Source organism: Myodes glareolus, chromosome 5 (genome assembly GCF_982192425.1).
Source record: "Myodes glareolus chromosome 5, mMyoGla1.1, whole genome shotgun sequence".
Classification (NCBI taxonomy): domain Eukaryota; kingdom Metazoa; phylum Chordata; class Mammalia; order Rodentia; family Cricetidae; genus Myodes; species Myodes glareolus.
Window position 1 is genome coordinate 54,172,484 of NC_142030.1, and position 22,052 is coordinate 54,194,535.

General features: G+C 43.5%; 2 protein-coding genes and 1 non-coding gene across 7 annotated transcripts in view; 2 read left to right on the forward strand and 1 right to left on the reverse strand.

The window, feature by feature from the left end:
• The first annotated feature begins 3,524 nt into the window (after positions 1 to 3,524).
• Positions 3,525 to 3,631, forward strand: LOC125391979 (U6 spliceosomal RNA). The gene has a single exon (XR_007229341.3). It is a non-coding gene; the product is annotated as a U6 spliceosomal RNA (small nuclear RNA).
• A 7,586-nt stretch (positions 3,632 to 11,217) lies between these two features.
• Pdhb (pyruvate dehydrogenase E1 subunit beta) lies at positions 11,218 to 16,642 on the forward strand. The gene is made up of 10 exons (XM_048421426.3): positions 11,218 to 11,354; positions 11,427 to 11,480; positions 12,697 to 12,804; positions 12,898 to 12,960; positions 13,042 to 13,077; positions 13,430 to 13,715; positions 14,262 to 14,372; positions 14,671 to 14,762; positions 15,752 to 15,893; positions 16,113 to 16,642. The coding sequence occupies exons 1-10, from the start codon at positions 11,313 to 11,315 to the stop codon at positions 16,256 to 16,258; spliced, it is 1,080 nt and encodes a 359-aa protein (XP_048277383.2). The 5' UTR covers positions 11,218 to 11,312; the 3' UTR covers positions 16,259 to 16,642.
• A 1,067-nt stretch (positions 16,643 to 17,709) lies between these two features.
• Positions 17,710 to 22,052, reverse strand: part of Pxk (PX domain containing serine/threonine kinase like) — a 71,853-nt gene continuing 67,510 nt past the window's right edge. For 3 of the 5 annotated variants that reach the window (XM_085687957.2, XM_085687956.2, XM_085687955.2), the window contains exon 19: positions 18,746 to 18,884. Coding sequence is in view for 2 of the 5 variants with exons in the window: in XM_085687953.2 (XP_085544079.1) it covers positions 18,670 to 18,884 (215 nt within the window). In the remaining 3 variants the exon portion in view is untranslated. Of the gene's footprint in view, positions 18,885 to 22,052 lie in introns of all 5 variants that reach the window. The other 2 variants (XM_085687953.2, XM_085687952.2) reach the window with 1 other exon arrangement.

Below are 22,052 nucleotides of genomic sequence, written 5' to 3' on the forward strand. Positions count from 1 at the left end.
AACATTTCCTTCTTTTTTAAAAAAAAATTATTTATTTATTATGTATACAATATTCTGTCTGTGTGTATGCCTGCAGGCCAGAAAAGGGCACCAGACCTCATTACAGATGGTTGTGAGCCACCATGTGGTTGCTGGGAATTGAACTCAGGACCTTGGGAAGAACAGGAAATGCTCTTAACCGCTGAGCCATCTCTCCAGCCCCACATTTCCCTCTTTTTATCTAAATAAAAAGGAAAGGCTTTAACTCTAATATAGTAGAACTAAATACAATAGGAACAATCATTAGGTATTGTCTAAATAAAAAGGAACGGTTTTAACTTTAACACAATAAAACTATAAACAATAAGAATAGTTATCAAGCCTGGCAGTGGTGGCGCACACTTTTAATCCCAGCATTCAGGAGGCAGAGGCAGGCAGATCTCTGTGAGGTCAAGGCTAGTCTGGTCTATAAGAGCTAGTTTCAGGACAGGCTCTAAAACTACAGCACAACCCTGTCTCAAAAACAACAACAACAACAACAACAACAACAACAACAAATAGTTATCAAGTAAGGATTACATTCACATGGTCCAGTTTATTTGTATTTGCAAATTCAAAGAAACTGTTATCTGTCCTTTCTTGGCGAGTTCAGAGTTTTGTAACAAATACATTTTCTATTCTAACTTGTATTACCAATCCCAAACTATCTTCTTAGACCTCAAAACATGTTCTTATATAAACAATTTAGGCGCTTATGTCTCTCAACCTTACACCCCTTATACCTCTTTTGGGAGTTTCTTTTCTGAATTTAGTAACAAGGAAAACTGTAACTACAACTGTAGGCAAGTGTGAGTTTTACAGCTTTGAAGCTGCAAAGATATCCTGACCTGTTGGGAAGCCAGGCTATTCTTAGAGATGCAGTAGGACAACTCTGGAAGGGTAGAGCTACAATAGGACAGTTCTGAGTCTGGAGTCTGGCGTCACTATAGGACAGCTCAGCCCTGGGGGGACATGTATCTAATTTGTCAGGAAACCAAACTGGCTATACTTGAGCCACAGTAGGACAAATCTGGAGGCTGGAGCTACAATAGGACAGCTCATCCCTGGAGGATAGAGCCACAAAAGGACAACTCAGTCCTACCAGGAAAAGTGTTCTGACTTGTTGGGAAATCAGACTACCGGAAGTTGGGGTGCGGTGTGGGATGGTCTCCCTGCAGAATATAGCAATCTCCTCTCCTGGAGAGCAGCTAAAGCTGAGCTGTGCTCTATTCCCCTTAAGGAGTGTCCTAGCAGAGCTATAAGCTTCCTCTTCCACCCAAGATGTTACTTCTTTTGCTAACACTCTGCTATAGGGGAAGTCCCTACAGAAATGTAGCAATCTCCTCTGGCTCCAGTGAAAAGTTACTTTTTCTGCTCAGCCTTGTTCAACCCCACTTAGGGAGCATCCCTGCGAAGTTCTGTTCTTCTGTTCTGCTCAACCTTGCTCAGACCCCTAAGGGAGACTCTGTGCAAGGTTTTTCAACTCAGTCCCCTATGGGACGTACCAGCCAGCTTCTTCTATTCTGCACCAACTAATGAAGATCATCACCCAAGACTCTTTGAGAAAGAGATTTATTTGGGAAGAAGGAGTCCAGGAGAGTGGCTGCCTCTGCCAGGTTGGTGAAAGACAGCCTCCAACTGAAAAGGCAGAAAAGCTTATATAGGGCTTCCTAGGGGCAGAGGGAGAAGAGTGATTGGTTAGTTTTCCCTGCTCAGGGACTGGTTACATTAGGTGGTCAGGGGCAGAGATGATTCTGATTTCAGGGCTAAACTGTGTTTCTTTCACTGGTCCTTTTTAGCCATTTGGCTCTAAATTTAGAGCCAGGGCATATTTCTTTCACTGGCTCTAATTCTAAGGACAAAGTGTGTTTCTTTGGCAGTGGTTTTAGAGTCAGGGTGTGTTTTCTACGGATCTCCTGCCTGGGACAGATGCTGGTTAGAATCTTGCTGGTAAGCCACAGTTATGTGGCAATACACAAATTAATGGAAAGGGGTAAAATTAAGATGTAAGAATTAGCCAATAAGAAGTTAGACCTAATGTACCAGGCAGTATTTACATGAATACAGTTTCTGTGGGATTATTTTGGGGCTAAGCTAGCCAGGGAGGGCGGGGTCAAACAAAGGGCCATCCTCCTCCTACTATATCAATATATAAAAATCTACACCAATGTAAAGTATTTGAGATTAGGGAGCTGGAGAGATGGTTCAGAGGTTAAGAGCACTGACTGCTCTTCCAGAGGTCCTGAGTTCAATTCCCAGCAACCACATGGTGACTCACAACCATCTGTAATAAGATCTAGTGTCCTCTTCTGGCCTGCAGGCATACATGGAGACTGAACACTGTGTACATAATAAATAAATAAATCTTTAAAAAATTGATTAAAAACATTTGAGATTAATAGTTGCTTTTTAGTTTAAATAGATTCAATAATCTACCATTTTATTCTATCCTTTCCATATTCCCCCTGTCTTTTTCCCCCCAGAACTAGATTCTTAAATCCAACCACCTTTGCTTAGTTTCCTTTGTTACCATGACTGGTAACAACTTGCAACCCCCCCCCCAAATGATGACAAACATTCATATCCCATCAAATGATCAGAAACTATCCACCTCACCTCTTGGGAATGTGGGTGTCATATTCTTAAAATTACTTCCTGTTGTGTGGTGGTAATGACATCTTTAGGGGACCTTGAGAAAGTGGGTTAATGATTAAACCCTAGGAGAGCTAGCTGTATTATTTTTTGTTTAGTTTCTGTGTGATGGGAAAGCATAGAGCTTATCTGAAGTCTTGGCTGGATAGTCTATGAGGATGGACCATCTCAGTTAACAGCCTTGAAATTGTACTGATTGGATTATAGTTCAAAGCTGACATTAGGTGGTGTTTGTGAGCTTAATGGCATTACCACAATCCATGTGGAATTGCTGTGGGGCCCCATCATCTCTTTGGAGATTTCAAAATTTGCTGTTAGAAATGGTCACAGTTCACTACAGAAAACCATCTTAACTGTCATATGTAACAGATCTCTGAGAGGTTAAGGAACCACAATCTATTAAGTATATCTGGGGTACACAAACTTAATTCCTAGTTACCTGCTTCAGACTAAGTCCAAACTCATGTACAGGAAGCTAGATGAAGCCTATTTCTAGAATTAGTTAGTACTCTATATGACTATTAATATCATAACAGAAAATTTAAATATATATAGACATCTTATAAATTTAGTGATAATATTTATATCTTAGTGACAATAGAATAGTCTCTTAATTTTTGTTGTCTTCTGTCCCATATCAGGTGGCTCTGCTGACATGAGAAGAAGATTTTTAGATTTTTCCTTTAACAAGCATGCTTGGGTTTAGACAAGGAGAGAGACACACTCTAACTCCAAAGCCAGTTTTAATCTTTAATTGGAATAGGACTTGAAAAAGACCATTTGCATTATATGTCTGTAGAGAACAGCAGAAACAAATATTTGGGAAGATTATGAAGTTTTATCCTGTTAGAAATGTGCTCGCTTCGGCAGCACATATACTAAAATTGGAATGATACAGAGAAGATTAGCATGGCCCCTGTGCAAGGATGGCACACAAATTTGTGACGTGTTCCATATTTTTTGCATATCACCATCATCTTCAAGTACATAAAAGAACACATACTGATGATAAACCCTACACATGTAATCGATGTGATAAAACCTTTCACAGAACAGTAATCTCTGAGTACATCAAAGAACACATACTGGAAAGAAACCCTACAAATGTAATCAATGTGATAAAGCCTTTTCACAGAATTGTAATCTCCAAGTACATCAAAGAACACATACTGGAGAGAAATCTTATCAATGTAATTAATCAATGTGGTAAAGCTTTTACAAGTCATGGTGAGGTTCACAGACATAACAGAACACAGACTGGAGAGAAGCCCTTTGAATGTAATCAATGTGATAAAGCTTTTTCAGAGCACTCTAAACTCCAAATATACAAGAGAACACATACTAGAGAAAAACACTATGAATATAATCAATGTGGTAAAGCCATTTCATAGGTCAGTAGTCTCCAACTTCACAAAAGAACATATACTGAAGATAAACCCTATGAATGTAATCAAAGTGGTAAAGTCTTTTCACAACTTAGTAGGAACCAAAATAATAAAAGAACACCTGATGGAGAGAAGTCTTATCAATGTAATCAATGCGGTAAAGGTTTTGCAAGTCATTGTGAGCTTCACAGACATAAATGAACCCATAGAGGAGAGAAGTCTTTTAATGTAATCAATGTGATAAAGGTTTTTCATGATGCTCTAAACTCCAAATGCATGAAAGAAAACATACTGGAGAGAAATCTTATTAATATAATCAATGTGGTAAAGTCATTTCATATGTCAGTGTTCTCCAACATCACAAAAGAACACATACTGGAGAGAAACCTTATAAATATAATCAATATAGTAAAGCCTTTGTATGTCATAGAAGTCTTTATATCCATCAAAGAACACATACTTGATGGAAACCCTACAAATTTATTCTGTTGTAAAGCCTTTGTATGTGTTATCAATTTTAAAATCATGAGAAAGAATCATACTGCAGAGAAACTTTTTTAAAAAAATTTGAGACAGGGTTTCTATGTAGCACTGGAGCCTGTCTTGGAAATTATTCGTAGACCATGCTGGCCTTGAAGTCCTAGATATGTGCCTAACTGTTCCTCCCAAGTTCTGGGATTAAAGGTGTGTGACACCATAGTCTGGCCAGAGGAAAAGCATAATGAGTATGGTAAAGTTTTCCTCTTCATAGTTGTCTTTATACAAGAGTAAAACTTTTAGTGGATAATAGGTCTGTTAAGGCCTTTGCATATCAAGGTACTCTTTGAGGACCTAAGTGTTATGGTTTAAGTAAAAATGCTGCAGATCCCCAAGTAACAGCAGCAGGCCATGAGACTATGCCGCCAGTCCCTGAGTGGCAGTGGTGGGTTCTGAGACCACGGTTGACCACAAAGGCAGTCGGGTCCCAGGCAGGAAGCCATGTAGTAGGTGAGAGACTGAGACAGATACACATGTCATGCAAAGTGAAGTTGGATATTTATTTAGTGGGTTGTGGAAGGGATGGTGAAAAGGGGGAAGGAGAGAGAGAGAGAGAGAGAGAGAGAGAGAGAGAGAGAGAGAGAGAAATAGTGAGGGGGAGAAGTAGAGAGAAGGGAGAGACAGAAGCTGACTCCTCAAGAGAGAGAGAGAGAGGCAGAAAGGAAAGGACTCGGGCTGGAAGCTGAAGATCAGCCTGCCTCAGCAGATGGAGGAAGGAGTGGGCATGACTTGTCTCTTAAAGGGGCAGAGCAGACCATTACATTCCCACCTCTTTTTTATAATAAAAAGGAGGGAGGTTAGGCACCACAGATTAAAGGAATTGGGGCCATAGATTCTCAAAACTGCCTCCTTTTTATTTAGGGGCGTCATCTTTGGAGGGGACCTGAGAAGGCTGGGTGCTGGTCACATCCTGGCATAGCTGGTCTCTTTGCTTCTGTCTGGTGTTTGTGGTATGGAAATGTCTGGTGTCTCTTACACCTTTTTAAGGTATTGGCCGAACAGAAGACAAAGTTAAATTAATGAAAAAAAATTTAGGACCAGGGAATTGAGGGGGATGTATCTGACCTCTTTAAGGTGGATCCTTCAATTTGGCTCCCTGGAACTCACAAGAATTCTTTGAGTTTGTAAAAACAGAAGTTTTAGACATATACATTGCATAAACAGTAGCATATTTATGTCAGAATGTCTGTGACAGACAATTTTGCACAATAAAAAGTATTTTTAAGACAAAAATTCTTCCACACGAAATGTTAAACAGCCCTACCTTATGTCAATATTTTGTACAACAACCAATAGAACTAATTCATGAACAGTTTCCTGAATCTATAATTTACCATTACATGAATGGTATCTAATTGGCTGATTCAGAAACAGATACCTTAGAAAAAATAATTGATGAAGTAATGAGAATTTTGCCTTGTTGGAGATTACAAACTGACCCTAGAACCCTGCATTCTGATGTTCCCCAGTCTTAACATGGGAAAGATTTCTCTTTTAATATTATTTAACTCTCTACGAAAATATTTCCCAGGAATCTCACCAAATCGGCTGACATCTCAGTAGTTTGTCATCTGTGGTGAACTGAAGTCCCTCACACAGTTTCCAAAAGCAAGCCTGCTTTTCCGTTCTTGGCAAGCAGCAGCCACCTGCTGGGAGGGTTTGTGCAAAAAGACCCAAGGCAGCTGTGGTAGAGCAGTCTGGCATGACTTCTCCGTCCACGTGATTGCACCACTAGTCGGAGTGCCAAATGTTGTTTTACCTCTGGCACAGTGGCTGTGCCTTAATCTCAGCCATCAGTTGCAGCTCAGCAGTCACCAGCCCACTTACGCAGCAGCAGACTGGCAAGAATTCTATTCCCGCAGGCAACAGTCCTGTGGCTGCCACTAAAGGTCACTTTAACTAAATCTTTATCGTTCTAATTATGACTAAGACTCGAGACTCAAAGGCTGGGGTAAAATCTGTTAGCTCAGAGAGGTTGAGTTACAGTTGCTGTCCCTATCCATGGAATACCCATGTTTCTACTTCAACAACCAGAAAAGGCTGTGTCACTCCAAATCCCTCCTTACTACTTCCTGTGTCTCTCTGTCTCTCCCAGATACCCTCTGGTGCTCTGTGATTACTTCCTGTCAACTTGCTGCTAATGCAGCCTCCTGACCCAAGGTTAATTTAATAAACAAAAATGCAAACTTGGGGTTCACATTGTGATTGAATATCCCAATATTTCCTTATCCTAGGTGAGTTTAGTTTGTGTCAAATGGACAAAAACTAACCACTGCAACAGTGCAGAATAAGCAGTCACAGAAGCTGATCTTAATTTCATGCCTTACTCAGAGTTGAGACCCTGAGAAAACATGGCATCAACATCCTAGACATCTGTATTATATCTTACTGCCAGCCAGCATATAGAGAGACAGGGTGCAGGATGGAAAAGGGCTGTCAATCACTCAGGAGCTCAGGCTTGCCCTACTCTGCTCAGGTGGTCAGCCATGTTTCTGAGTCTTGTGATGTCCATGTTTCCTTTATCATCCCTGGCATTCTTCACTCTGACAATGTTTGCACTCAGGGACATGAAACAATGACTCTCAAGATAGTTTCCCCTCTGGTTTCCACTTTGTAATCCTCTAGGGGTGAAAGACCCCCGGAGTTGAGAGACTCTCACTCAAGTCTCGGGAGACTACGACCCCCCCCCCCAAGTACTCATGAGAGACCATTCTTGCTGTAATCACATGAGGTTTATTGACAGGAACCTGTGCGCTGGGTACAAGAGTCATATCCCATGCAGGGGTAGAGGAGTTTGACCCCAAGTATCTGGGAGAAGGGGTATTTAGGGGAAGAAACCACACCCAAAGGGGGAAAGCAGGGCATCATTGGAAAATTCTGAAAATACCAGTGATAATCACAAGGGGGCAACTCCTCGTTTCTCAAGATTATTCCTAATCTAACTTTATGGTCAGCTAGTTCCTGGAACAGAGTCACTGAACCAGCTAACCTAGATTTTTGGCTCCTCTCTTCCTGCTAGATGTTTGGCTCTATTCTTCCTGCTAGAGGGGGTCTGGATTTATCGGGGTCTTTCAGGGGCAACTGGATTGGGAGAAGGATTCACTAAGAACAAGCAAATCGCTAACTATGTGAATGAAAAATGAAATAAAAGGAGGAGGATAGACTATTCTAAAGCATGGAGGAGATTTTTATTGTAGAAATAGGGGAGAAAGCAGGGAGAAGGGATAGTATAGGCTGAACACACCTGGCAGACTAAACTGGACAATGGAGGATGGGGGCAAAAAAGGAGCTGCTAATCAAAGAGGTGGTTCAGGCAAAGAGACCAAGCCCTGTAGCCAAAATGGGATATATAGGGATCAGACTGGGGAGGAGGGAAAGGAAGCCCAGCCCCTGGGAGGGGTGGGGTGAGAAGTGCTGGGAGGTGCCACAGATACCGAGTAAGACTTGTGCTGGGTTTGGGACCTAATACAATGTATATGTACTAAATTGTTAATAACATGGATATGTAGATTCTCTTTTATAATATTGGGTACACATGATAGAACATACAATTGTCCTGTGATGCCAGGGTATGGTGGCACACGCCTTTAATCCCAGCACTCGGGAGGCAGAGGCAGGCAGCATGATCTCTGTGAGTTGGTGTGGGAGAATTGTCTGTATCTGTCAATCATATTTTAATAAAACGCTGATTGGCCAGGCAGGCAGTATAGGCGGGAAAGCCAGACAGGAAGTAGGGGTGGAGCAATGAGAACAGGAGAATTCTGGGAAGCAGGGAGGTTCCTTAGCCATTCCTGCGCAGACCACCGAAGAGGCAACATGTAAGCTGTCACACTGAGAAAGGTACTAAGCCCATGTGGCTAATGTAGATAAGGATAATGGGGTAACATAAGTTATAAGAGCTAATAAGAAGCCTGACCTAATGGGCCAATCACCTTTATAATCTTATGGAGTCCTGTGTGTGCTTTTCCTTGGGACTTGCCGCCTTGTTGGGGTACTGGGTGGGACAGAAACCCCAACAAGCCGGCTGTCATGCTACAGTGAGTCTGAGGCCAGTCTGATCTACAAGGACAGCTAGGACTGTACACAGAGAAACCCTGTCTTGAAAAATAAAATTGTCCTGTGAGAATCAAAGTTAAATGTTGGAGGCTATTTATTGTTTATGTTTTGCTCCCCTAAATAAGTTTGTCTCATTTGCACCAGATGTGCTTAATCACATGTAGGCAGTAGGTACATATGCAGGAGACACATCAGGATATATGCTTGCCCCTGGTTGGATGTAGGCAGAAGGTACAGAATGTGTGGTTCCTTATGATTGGACCCAATAGAAAGTACAGTGGCCTTATGGCTTTGCCTTTTTAAGCCTCTGCAAAATGTGACTTGTCACCATTTCCTGGGAACCCTAGAATAGTCCAGGGTTTACACAGAGAAACTCTGTCTCATAGGAAAACAAAAACAAAAGACATTCCATGAAAGACTTTCAAGGCAGGGGAGATTAAAAAGTCCTTATCCTAAACACAAATTTTTATAGTATTTGATAGAACGGATCTATATTTGCTATTTCTTCCTTCTTTCCTTCCTTTCTTTCATTTGTTTTGTTGGACCCTAGCGTCCAAACACCGAGGAGGAGTCACCTCCAGAGACCACTCCTCACACCACAGCTGATGTAAAAGCATGAGGATTTTATTACTTCTGTCATGACAGGGTCCCTCAGCATTTGGGAAGCCAAGAGACCTTGACTAGCTGGCACAGGCTCCTTTTAAAGGAAAAAGCCACAGAAGCAAGGGGGGTTGTTCTTTGACCATTATGATTGGCTTATTCGAAAAGGGCTAATACCAATAATTGGCTGGAGAGCTGTTGCCAGATCAGATGAGGAAAGAGGTCATTTTGACCCCGTTTTCCAGGGACTGAGTCAAAACATACGAATATGGGTAATTGTTCAGAAACTGAGTCAACATCTTAAAGGTTATCTTGCCCCAATTTCTGGAGAACATATGTGCATGTGTAGCTGTTAGGTCCTTAGTTCCCAGGAAAGGAGGGGAAGCACTAAGGCACGGAGGCTGAGAGGGTTTGGAATTGTCAGAAATGGCTTCAGAATTGCCTTAAAGTTGGACAGTTTTGGTATTTTTTGTTGTTGTTGTTGTTGCCCTGGCTGCCTTGGCACTCACTCTGAAGACCATGGCGTGGAACTCATAGATCCACCTGCCTCTGCCTCCTGATTGCTGTGATTAAAGGCGAGCGCCACTGCCATTTGGCGCATATTTGATATTTCTTACAGTGTGACCACATGATGGCAGTAGTGAGGGAGATTTGGAAGGGGCTGATCCCATACCTCAGTGTCCATCTTTCCATTTAGATGAGATAGAATGAAGAAAATAAAGGCCACAACTAAGCAGCTATTCCCAAATGTCTGTCTCTAGTCCTATCAAGTCTTTAGGCTTCAGACTTCTTCTCCAATCTGGGCATTGAGTGGAAAAAGGAGATAAAAAGGAAAAGAAAGGATATGACTGCTCCTCAGTATGGTGGAGAAAGTTTATTATAGAAAAATGGGAGTGTGTCGTCAGAAGCAGGGGCATCTGGGAGAGTTCAGAGTGGACATGACCAGACTGAGCTGAGCCACTAGGGGAGAGTGGGGGAAACAGAAAACCAGGTACCATAGCCAAAAGGGCCAGTAACCAAAATGTCTGGCTTATATAGGGAAGAGCTTCTGGGGGAAGGACAACTCAACCCTTGGCTGGAGACTTCAGGGCAGAGGGGTGGGGTATGCCAGAAAAACCAAGTAACAGGTAAGGGCTGAAGAATACTGGGAGAACCTGGTGGCCATGTCCGCTTTGATGTATTAAACAGGCACCTCAGTCTTACGTCCCAGGTTTGAAACTTAGAAGATATACCACCTAAATTTAGCATGATCAAACAACTTCCTCACCTCTTCAGAAGACAAAACTAACAGAAACCACCTACAATCACTTATGAAGCACACATCACAAATACTTTACCCAAAGTGGACACAATGCATGCTTGAAAGCTATTGCTTATAGTCAGTGGACAGCGCCCATTCATAAATAGTGAGGGCTCTCCCAGATGTCTCTGCCTCTGGTCATGCTCTCCCATACATCTATAGTAAACTTTCTCCTCCACCATACCGAGGGACAGTCATGTCCTTTCCTTTCTATTTCGTCCCCCTCCACTAGACGCTATGCAAAAGTCACGTGGTACTCGAGGCCTGCAGTGCCCGCAAAGGGGTGGCTTTAAGGTCCCTCATCCTCGGTCAGCCAGGCAGCACTGACTGTGTCTCAGCACGTGGCAGGCAGCAGTCAGGAGTGTGTGCACGGCGTGCTAGCTGCAGGAGAGCCGCCGCAAGCCGCCGGCAAAGCCGTCTCTAGTGGGCCTGGCCAGAAAGGATCACCTGCTGCCGCCGCCGCCACTCTGGCGGGCTGATGACGGGCAAGGTCGGCGGGGCTCGCGGGCGTCACTCCCCGACGTTGGCTACACCCGCGGAGGCCTATAGGGCAGTGTCTTTAGTCTGAGGGGCGGGACCCTCTGGCATTGCGTCTTGCTATTGGCTTTCTCTGAGGAAGGCGGGTCCCTTATCCGTCGCTCTCTATTGGCTTCTCCGGACGGAGGCAGGCCCTAAAGTCGTCCCGCCCCACCATTGGTTGCGCCAGGCCTGGTCTGCGGCGCTTCTGTGTTGTCATTAGGCCGCCAGTAGAGGACACGGGCAAGATGGCGGTGGTGGTTGGCCTGGTGCGGGGGCCCTTGCGGCAGGTAGGTCGCGGCCCCCGTCACCCCCGCGGCCCGCCGGTGCTCTCCCTGAACCTCCTTCTCTCTCCCCGCCAGGTTTCCGGGCTGCTGAAGAGGCGTTTTCACCGCTCGGCGCCGGCGGCACTGCAGGTAACCGGCGCCGACGCCGCTGGGAGAGGCTGGGAGGGAGTCCCCAGTCCCCGGGCAGACCTGAGTGGGCCGGGGGCATAGCGGAGCCTGGTGGCGGCCGAGTCCCGCGGATGATCCTCGCTGCCTCTGTCCCAGCCCGGCGCCACTCACACCGACAACCCTCCCCGCGAGGCCGGTGGCAGGCTAATCAGTAACCTCCCCCCACCCCCGAAATTGTGATAAAAGATAAGTTTCAAACCTTTTGTTAAAATGTAAAGTTCCGTGGCATCGGATGCATTCATCATATACGTTGCTTATTTGTAGAACTTTTTTTGATCCTCCGAAACAAGAACGCTATCTATTACACGATTATAACTCATACTTTCTCCAACCGCTGTTAAATACCATATTGTATTTTTTCTGGTTCTTGTTCTGTGTGCTTGTTATAGAATGTCACATAAGTTGAATCATTTGTCCTTCTGTGTCTGGCTTATTTAACTTCTCACAGTAGCTTCAAGGTTCATACATGTTGTAGCATACATCCATCAGAATTTCTTCCTTTGAAAGGTTGGACCGTATCCTTTGTACACTTTATACAGTTAGTCAAGGATAGATATTTGGCTTGAGTCCCTGATTCTCTGGCATCTAGAAGTGGAAGATTTTTTACCATTCTAATTATTAAAGTAACAGTTCCTAGGTTGTGGATGTCAAGTGTTGGGCACTAGTGAGTGCTAAATACTTAGCCTTAGTTAGACTTCCTTGCTAGTTCTCTACCTCCAAGAATAGTGTTAAAACAGCCTAGCATGCTTTCTACTTAGGAAACTGCCTGCGAGCTAGTTTAGGGGTCCATCAATTTTCTCGCTTGGGTGGGTATATACATCAAGCAACACAACAAAAGCGTTCTGTAAGCTTGTCATTAAGATCTAGTGAAGGATTAGTGACAGTGTTACTTCCTGAACTTTAATTTGTAAATTTGTATGCTATATGCATGTGTGCACTTAAGGAGGTCAACTTCAGGGGATCAGTTTCCTCCTTCCACTATGTGGGACCTGGTGATCAAACTCGTCAGACTTGGCCATCTTGCCTCCTCAGATTCTCGGAACTTTAAAAGGGTACTGCTTGAGTGTTAAATTTGTGTTCTTTGTTGTAAGCAGCGTAGGTAAGTATAAGGAAGGAACTCTCCGCAGTATCTAAATAATCCTTTACCGTATTTCCTGTTTATATACTTCTGTGACAGTTGACAGTTCGTGAAGCTATTAATCAAGGTATGGATGAAGAACTGGAAAGAGATGAAAAGGTATTTCTGCTTGGGGAAGAAGTTGCCCAGTATGATGGTGCGTACAAGGTAACTGAAATAGGTAAACTTAATATAAAATTTAAAAATATGCATTTGCCCTGACAGAACCTTGAAGGTCATGGGGTTAAATCTTAATTGTAGGTTAGCAGAGGCTTATGGAAGAAATACGGTGACAAGAGGATCATAGACACCCCCATATCAGAGGTGAGCCTTGCAGACCAGCTTGGAGTTGAGGATTCAGTTTTATTTCTGTGGACATTTTCTTAGACTACTGTTTTTTTACAGATGGGCTTTGCTGGGATCGCTGTTGGTGCAGCTATGGTATGTGCTATTATTTATGAAATCTAAGAGTTCCTTTAATATTATCTTCTGAAATGGTTGAGTTGGACGTGGTGGCACTCACCTTTAATCTAACCCAACACTTGGGAAACAGGCAAGCAGATTTCTGAGTTCAAGGCCAGACTGGTCTACAGGGTGAGTTCCAGGAAAGCCACGCTACACACAGAAATCCTGTTTGGAAAAATTGACAACAACAACAACCAAAAAAAAAAAAAAAAAAAGGAAAGAAAGAAGAAAGTATTGTTTGCAATGTTGGAAGAGTGGCGTGGTTATTTAGCATTCTTCCTTGTTGTATATAATCTAATTAACATTGATGTTTTTTCCTACTTGACAGGCTGGGTTGCGGCCCATCTGTGAATTTATGACCTTCAACTTCTCTATGCAAGCCATTGACCAAGTTATAAACTCAGCCGCTAAGACTTACTACATGTCTGCTGGCCTTCAGCCTGTGCCCATAGTATTCAGGGGGCCCAATGGTGCCTCAGCAGGTGTAGCTGCCCAGCACTCACAGTGCTTTGCTGCATGGTATGGGCACTGCCCAGGTTTAAAAGTGGTCAGCCCCTGGAATTCCGAGGATGCAAAAGGACTTATTAAATCAGCCATTCGTGATGATAATCCAGGTCAGCACAGTAACATTAGAAACTGACATGAACTCTTGCATGTGAGGAACTATCAAGGGCACCTAGTGAGATGTAGACACAGCATATGTAGAGTGCTAATGGTTTGTAGAGAGTAAAGGTAGTAAAAATCCTGCTTTTTTCTTCTGCCTTAAGGTGCTGGTTACTTACTGCATAACTGCACCATTGGCTTAACTTCAGCAAGTAGAATTATATTGACCAAAGCTGGGCGGGGCGGGGGGAGGGGTAGGGTGGCACACGCCTTTAATCCCAGTACTGGGGGAGGCAGGTGGATGCGAGTTCAAGGCCAGCCTGGTTCACAGGGCTAGTTCCAGGATAGCTAGGGCTGTTATGCAGAGAAACCCTATCTCCAAAACCAAAACAAAAAAATTATATTGACTGAACTTAGGTGCCTGCATGTAACCCATCCTGAAGCTTCTAGATGGATGGAGACAAGGCTTCTGAGTATTCAGATGAATGATTTCGTTGTCTATACATTCTTAGTCATTTTGTCTGTAGTTGTTGTTTGAAAACTTTAATGCCTTGCAGTGGTGATGCTAGAGAATGAACTGATGTATGGAGTTGCATTTGAACTTCCTGCAGAAGCTCAGTCAAAAGATTTTCTGATTCCTATTGGAAAAGCCAAAATCGAAAGGCAAGGTAAGAACACCTTAGTATACATTAATGACTATTTTTACTGTGGCCCTTGTGTTTGCATAGGCCAGAAGTTAGTGCCAAGTAGTTTGACTTTAAAAAGTAAAGGATGAATGAGCTCAGGTTAGACTTTTCTGAATACTCTGTCTGGTACATTTGTATTTCATGTCCAGAAATACAATCTCATTGCTCAGGTCACTGAAATAAGGTGAAAGCTTGATAAGACAAGAGCTACAGCTGGCAGCAGAATCACCGGTGCTACATTAGTTCCATTGATCTCTAATGTGTGACCACTTTATTTCAGGGACCAACATCACTGTAGTTGCCCATTCAAGACCAGTGGGGCACTGCCTAGAAGCTGCGGCTGTGTTGTCTAAGGAGGGAATTGAATGTGAGGTAAGTGGACATTCACTCCCTTCCTTCTTTAAATCAGAAACTCCTTTTAGGACTCAAGGCTGGTGAGTTGGACACACACACAAGATTCTGGATCTTTTAAGTCCCTTTCTCAGGTTACAATCGAGTCATGCTGGCCTGAGGTGACAGCTCATTTAATAAAGGGCTTTCTGTGCCAGCATGAGGAACTGAGTTTGGATCCCCAGCACCACAAAGAAACAAAAACAAGCCAAGTGTGGCAGCATGAGCTTGTTATCCTGGCCCTGGGGAGACAGTGCTTGCTAGCCTGGCCAGCCAAGTCTAACCAATTAGTTAGCTCCAGATTCAGTGGGAGACCATTTCTAAAAAAAAAAAAAATAAGGCGGAGAGCAATTGAGCAAGAAACCTGAGGTCATCCTCTGACTCCTCACAGTGCACATATAACACATACACACGATACACACACACATACGATCCAGCCTTGGAGCTGGACTTCAGAAGTAACTGAATCTAATCTCCTGTGTAGTTCTCCTTGGAAAGTATTACTTGCTGTGTTTTATAAGCTATGAAATGCAGATAACAGAAATTCCCCATAGGGTGTCTAGGGCCTGCTGCACATTAAACACTCAACTATTTATTTTGATAAGAGGGATGATGAGACCAGGGAGGGTGAGTGAACCCTATAGGTGAGCAAAGCTTCCTGTAATGGGAATACAGGTTTCCGCTTTAATTATAAGTTCTTTGACTTTTTGTTTAAGACAAGGTCTCACTGTGTAGCCCACACGATCCTCAAACATGTGGTCATCCTGCCTCAGCCTAAGTGTTGGGATTACAGGTTTGCACCAACATTACTGGTTTTCCTTTTAGTCTCTACGTTTGTGTACCTATTAATAGGTGCATTCAATTTTCCTCGACCCAGAGATTAACAAAAACAAAAAAGAAGTGATGTTTTGGAGTCAAGGCTGTATTTATCTCTTGAAATCTATAAAGCCTATTTACTGCATTGTTTTTAGGTGATAAATTTGCGCACTATCAGACCAATGGACATTGAAGCCATAGAAGCCAGTGTCATGAAGACGAATCACCTCGTAACTGTGGAAGGAGGCTGGCCACAATTTGGAGTGGGAGCTGAGATTTGTGCCAGAATCATGGAAGGTATTTCAAAGAAACTGGTTCTAGGATACAATGAAGCTGTAGTGAACAGTATACAGAGATCAAAAGCTAGGTGTGACCGAATGACTTTTCTACTTGTCAGTCTAGGGTTTTTGTCCATCAGGTAAATGTTTTAAAAGGTCCAGTCAAAAGCAGTGCCCTGTAACTAGGGTTCATTACTTTGTTTTTCTCTGAGTCCCAAACCAGCCTTCTTTTCTCCAGGCCCTGCATTCAATTTCCTCGATGCCCCTGCTGTTCGTGTCACCGGTGCTGATGTCCCTATGCCTTATGCGAAGATCCTAGAAGACAACTCCATACCTCAGGTCAAAGACATCATTTTTGCAGTAAAGAAGACATTGAATGTCTAATTTGGACTTTGAATATCAAGTCATTGAAATTTATTTAAAATACTTGTTGGGACTTTATCTGATGTGTACTGAGAAACTTTACTATCATAAAGTTAATGCTAAAGCAGCAGCGGGTGTCCCTGTACTGGTAAGAAGTGTAAATGTGCTTATGAGTGGAAAACACTCCCCGCCCTAGATGCTATACTTTCTTTGTCTGTTACTGTTAGTCTAGTCTTTGAATAAGATTAATATAAATATTTACCCTATTTCACTACAAGGGGCAAGAATGTTGCAGAGTCCTGATGAAAGATATACCCCCAGAAGATAACTTATATGTTTTAAAAGTATATTATCTACATTTGCTGTTAAATTGTTTTGATAAGGAATAAAGGGGATTCCTACCTATGAGTAGTTGCATTTATTTTTCTCCAAGACAGAGTTTCTCTATTTAACAGTTCTAGATGTCTAGGTACTCGCTTTGTAGCCCAGGCTGGCCTCAAATTCACAGAGATCTGCCTGCCTCTGCCTCCCAAGTTCTGGGATTAAAGATGTGACAAGTAACTGTATATTAGTGAAATAATGCATGTGGAAGTCTTGGAGTACTGTTAAGAAATTAGTGTCAAATGGAAAATAACCTGATATGCTGTATAAATAATTGTAGCTTCCTTAGTTTTTAAGAAGATTTCACTGTATTCCTGGCTGGTCCAGAACTATCTGTAGACCAGGATCTCATAGACATCCACCAGCCTCTGCCTCCCGAGAGCTGGCATTAAAGGTATGTGCCACCATACCTGACCCTAATTTGTCGTTCCTCTCCTGCCCCCAGGGCCATATGCATGTTAGCCAAGTGCTCTACTACAGCCCCAGATACTATCTATTTGCTTTTATTCATGTATCTAAAACTTCATCCAAAATTGCAGAAACTGAAAGCAGAAGCACTCAGATCCAGGTTTCCATCAAAATAGTCTACAGCCTCATAGCCTTCCCCCCCTTTCTTTTGAGGCAGGGTCTCATTGCTCAGGTTCATTTAGTAGATGATGATGACCTTGAGATTTTGACCCACCTTCCTCCACCTCCTAAGTGCCATAGACACACACCACCATGCTTAGTTGATACAATGCTGGTAATGATCCAGGGCTTCCTGAGTGCTATGCAAGCACTTTGTCAACTGAGTTATATCCCCAGTGCAGTGTGTCGACTCTTCATACCTAACAGAATTTCTTTTAAAATGAAAGATTCATGTGAGGTGTTCCTCCACAGTATCCAAACCAGATATTGTCATAATGAGCCTCGTTAAAACTTGATGGAAGGATTTAAACAAGTCATGAAAGTGTATAGATAGTCTCTAAATAGTAAGGGTTATCAGCAGGTATGAAGGAGATAAGGAGACAGGGCAGGAGGAGAGAAGAACCATACTTCACAAAATGTGCTGTACGAGGTTCTCATCTGAAATACCTAGCAAAGCCACAACGTATTTTCTTAACATGATTTATTTTAATAAAAAATACAGCTGAGTATGTATCACAGATTACATGAAACTATACATAATGACATTCTTTCTGCATAGTAACCAACACTGATGTGTGTATTTGAATTTTAAAATGGATTTTTAATAATCCTTTAAAGTGCAATTTATTTAAAGGTTTAAGCAAATCACAGAACAAAAGATTTCTAATAACTGAGTAACATCAAAAAAGATGCTGAAATTGGATACATCGAATCAGAAGTGATTGCCATAGATGCCAGATTCACTTGTAATGACTTTCCCTCTACTCCAACCGGACTTAAATGCTGAGAATTAAGACAATCCTTTAACTGGCAAGAGCTTTTTCTGTGGTTAATATTTTTCTGTCTGACTTGGTACATTTCTAACTGAAAAGAACTATAAACCCAGAGTGGCTGCTCTCAGCCACAGTGAGATTCCCCCTCTCCTGTGGAAGGGAGAATGAAGAGAGAGCTCTTGCTTCTCTGCCTCAGCAGTGTAACTAACTGCCTTGGTTACAGTGTTAGCATCTGAGGTGAACTACATAAGAAATAACCAGAAAATGTTTCAGAAGACTGAACTGTGAGAACACTTTCGATAGAGTAGCAGGGATGGTAACAGGCCAGTCACTGCTGTGACAGACTATCATCATTGCTTTTGTTTTCTGTCATTTTCCTTTAGCTGGTGAAAATAATTCCCATATGCTGCTGCCCCTAAAGGAAGCCCATTAGAGTCACAGGAGCAAAATGTTAAGGCAGCAATGCTAGCCCCACTTTGTTCTACTTGGAGAGTGTTTCCCTCTTGGAGTATGTCGGCAAGACTGGCTGTACTGGCTCTGCAGGACTCGCCCCAGAAAGGGACTTGAGGAAGGCTGTGCAAGGACTCAACTAGGAAGAGGGACTTGGGAGTGGGACAGAAGAGCTTGGCCTCCCAGTGTAAACAGGAAACGTCAGCCAATTTTAGGAGCACTGTGATCACAGGTTTTGGCTTTCCTCAAAGTTCCCTTTTGGAAATTCTGGATAGAGCTGAGCAAGGCTCCACGATTCACACCATTCACATCCTGGGGCAGGAGCGGGACAGGCATCTCTGTGCCTGAGGTTGTCGACGGACCTGCTGGTGGAGGCGGAGGAGGCGGAGGAGGTGGAGGTAATGCAGAAGACAGCCCTGCAGAAGAAAAAGAAGGTCAGTGTTCCACCTTCCCACCTGCCTTGCATGCTGCTGCTACTTGGGCCAGGGCAGAGTAGAATCTGGGGAGACTAAATATTCTCAGAGGGGCCAAGAACCCAGTATTCAGTGTGTTTTCAAACACTAAAAAAGTAAAGAACTCGAAGCAACAAAGCAGGGGTTAAAGGTTATTTCTTTCAAATGTGAGAAGAGAATTGAATTGAGTATCAGGGATTTCGTGAAAACACACAGTGACATCAATCCCTAGAGCGGCTCAGACTCTGTTCCCAGCAGGTCAGCTATACCTACTGGGTACACAGGGTGAGTGAGACATATCTGCATGCAGAGTTGGGCCAAAGGGATGAACAATCCCTACCTGCTTCCTCACACAGTATTTGAAGGCTGTGATTGGCTAGACTAGGCCAGCAAGCCCCAGGGATCCTCCTGTCATGACCTCCCCAGGCTTGCAGTTTTATAAGCGTGTGTGGCTGCTTCTTGCTATTTCTCAGGACCTCCAAGCATCATGGCGATCTTGCAGCACTACACAGCTGCAGCTTCACTTGAGAAGTGTGTACTGTTGTAAAGATCAGAGCCTTAATGGGAAGAAGCCTTGCAGTTACGTACATGAAAAGCAGGCCGTTATTTGGCTCTCAGTAGAAACAGGATTTGATGACAAAAGCGGGAGTGACATCTGTTGGCCTGTAAAGAGCAAGCCACTCAGGACTCAACAAGGAGCCAATGTCAGCTGCTGAATTTGTTTTGAACGATTTCCTGTTGGGCTGAATTAAAGAAACATAAAATACTAGTACTCGTCAACAGGAATTCCTGGCAATGGCATTCTCAGGGGAAACCTAACCCCAGAACAGAATGAGTCCTCGTGCATGCATGTCAGGGATTCTGGACAAAGAAAGGGAACCTGGGGATCTAACACATCCTTCAGGTGAACTTTTTAAATGTTCATTTCCTGTGCGTGTGCACCATACAAGCAGGCCACAGTGCACACGTGGAGCTCAGAGGACAACTGGTGGCAGAGCCGTTCTCTCTGCACCATGCGAGTTTAGAGACCGTGACTCAGGTTGGTAAGGCTTAAGGGCCTATGAGCCATCTAGTCCCTAAATGTCATTTTCTTGTTCTTTTTTTAAAATCACTAGGTAAACTGTTCTTTCCACGGTAGTGAGGCATTACTGCTGCAGGTGACCGTAACGGATGGCAGTTATGAACACTGTGGTTCTCTAAGGCCCTACTTATCTGTTGTTACCACACTGCTGTGGGCAGGAGGAACAGACAAGGCACCTTGTGCACTAAATATGGATGAGGAATGAATGGCTCAAGGTCACCAATAAAATACTCAAGAAAGTACTGAGTGTGGCAAGCAATGGTCAAAGTCTTGCAGTTCACAAACCCACTTACCTCCTTTATACCTTTAGCCCAACCTAAGGCAGCCAAAATGAAAGGCTCACACAAATGCACAGTCTCATGCTCTGCAATCATGGAATTCTCAAACAAGAATCCCATAGCAATACAAATAAAGATTAAATACAGACAAATTAACAAAATGTAATTTACACTGTTTTTGCTCAACAATGAATGAAATTCAACTAGGTTTTATGTTATGATTATGGAAGACATTCCTGGCTTTACCTCATAGGGTTATAACAAATAGTAGCCTTGAAGTGACGAATGAGGGTAGAAGCATCCACTTAGGGCATTTGAGTATTTGCCAATGAAATGGTGGAGTGGGGGAGGACTCTCTTGACTGACAGCATACAGTACCAAGGCTGCCAGAGGAAGAAGCTCTGCCCATGTGGGATGAATGGCTATCAAAACCCACACACTAGGCATTATCCTAATGGCCAGAGAAGGGCAGTAGAAGTATTAGACCAGACCAGGAGCTGTAAGTTTCCCCCTCCAAGCTTTGTGTCCAGGTCCCTGGCTGAAGAATCACTACAGGGTTAAGACTCAGAAGACAGGCTTGGACTGCAGAAGCACTGGGGACCACACTGCTTGCCTGAGACTGGCTGCCCTCCAGTCTAGGGTTTAGGAAGGCTATTAGGGGCTTGAATTCACGAGTATGGTTGTGGCCTTGGCATACAACAGCTTGGCTTCAGAGAATCAGCCCTTGATGCTGGCCTCAGAACCTCACATATACTACCAGACTTTTGGAGGTTTTTTTGTTTTTCAAGACAGGGTTTCTCTGTGGCTTTGGTGTCTGTCCTGGAACTAGCTCTGGTAGACAGGGCTGGCCTCAAACTCACAGAGATCCGCCTGCCTCTGCCTCCTGAGTGCTGGGATTAAAGGCATGCGCCACCACTGCCTGGCAAGATCTTCATTTTCTAAGTGAAGGTTGAAACTACCACTTAACGAAGTCCTCAAGAGGTTGGTCGTATCAACATATCATCTAAAGTATTCTGCATGTATAGTGAACAGAAGAGTGAGCATCATGATGTCTGCTCACAGGGAGCTGGGCTAGCCTGTGCCTGTATTAGCAAACATGAGATGGGCTGTGTGAGAAGTGGAGCTGCTCATCACAGTGGGGAACAGTAAACACCCTGATGCCTGCTCACAGGGAACTGGACCAACCAACCAGTCCAAAATGAATTACAGCAGGCCTTGGGTATACCCTAAAGCAAGGCAGGCTAGAACTCAACCTTCAGGGTATATGGCAAGTTGAGAGGAGACCCTCAGGATTAGAAGGGCAAAAATGGAAGAGAGCACCACACTTGGGAACTCAGTCTCTTAGGATAAGCTTCATTCAATCATTGTCTTTGGCCATTTTAAGAGTCTATTAGTTTCTCCTTTCTCTTTTTCTTTCCGGAGACAAGGTTTCTCTGTAGCTTTGAAGCCTGTCCTGGAACTAGCTCTTGTCAAGACCAGGGTGGCCTCAAAACTCACAGAGATCTGCCTGCTTCTGCCTCCCGAGGGCTGGGATTAAAAGACGTGCACCACCACCTCCTGGCGAGTCTGTTAGATTCTTTTAAAGGTCAGTGAGTATAAGATAGGACCATTAGCAACAATGTCAAGAAAGGAAAGATGGGACAGAGAACAAACATGGGCTGACAAGAGGAAAGAGTAAACCCCACGTTGGACTGGTGGTTATATGAAGTCACAACTAGGATGGGACATGCTCCTAAAAGTGCATCTACAATGACAAGGTCAGTCCTGATTCTC

Bases quoted from the DNA above. Each gene is read 5' to 3' on its own strand.
- Pdhb (XM_048421426.3), top strand. From the start codon at position 11,313: ATGGCGGTGGTGGTTGGCCTGGTGCGGGGGCCCTTGCGGCAG. The intron at 11,481-12,696 runs GTAACCGGCGCC...CTTCTGTGACAG, and splicing joins CGGCGCCGGCGGCACTGCAG to TTGACAGTTCGTGAAGCTAT. The intron at 15,894-16,112 runs GTATTTCAAAGA...TCTTTTCTCCAG, and splicing joins TTGTGCCAGAATCATGGAAG to GCCCTGCATTCAATTTCCTC.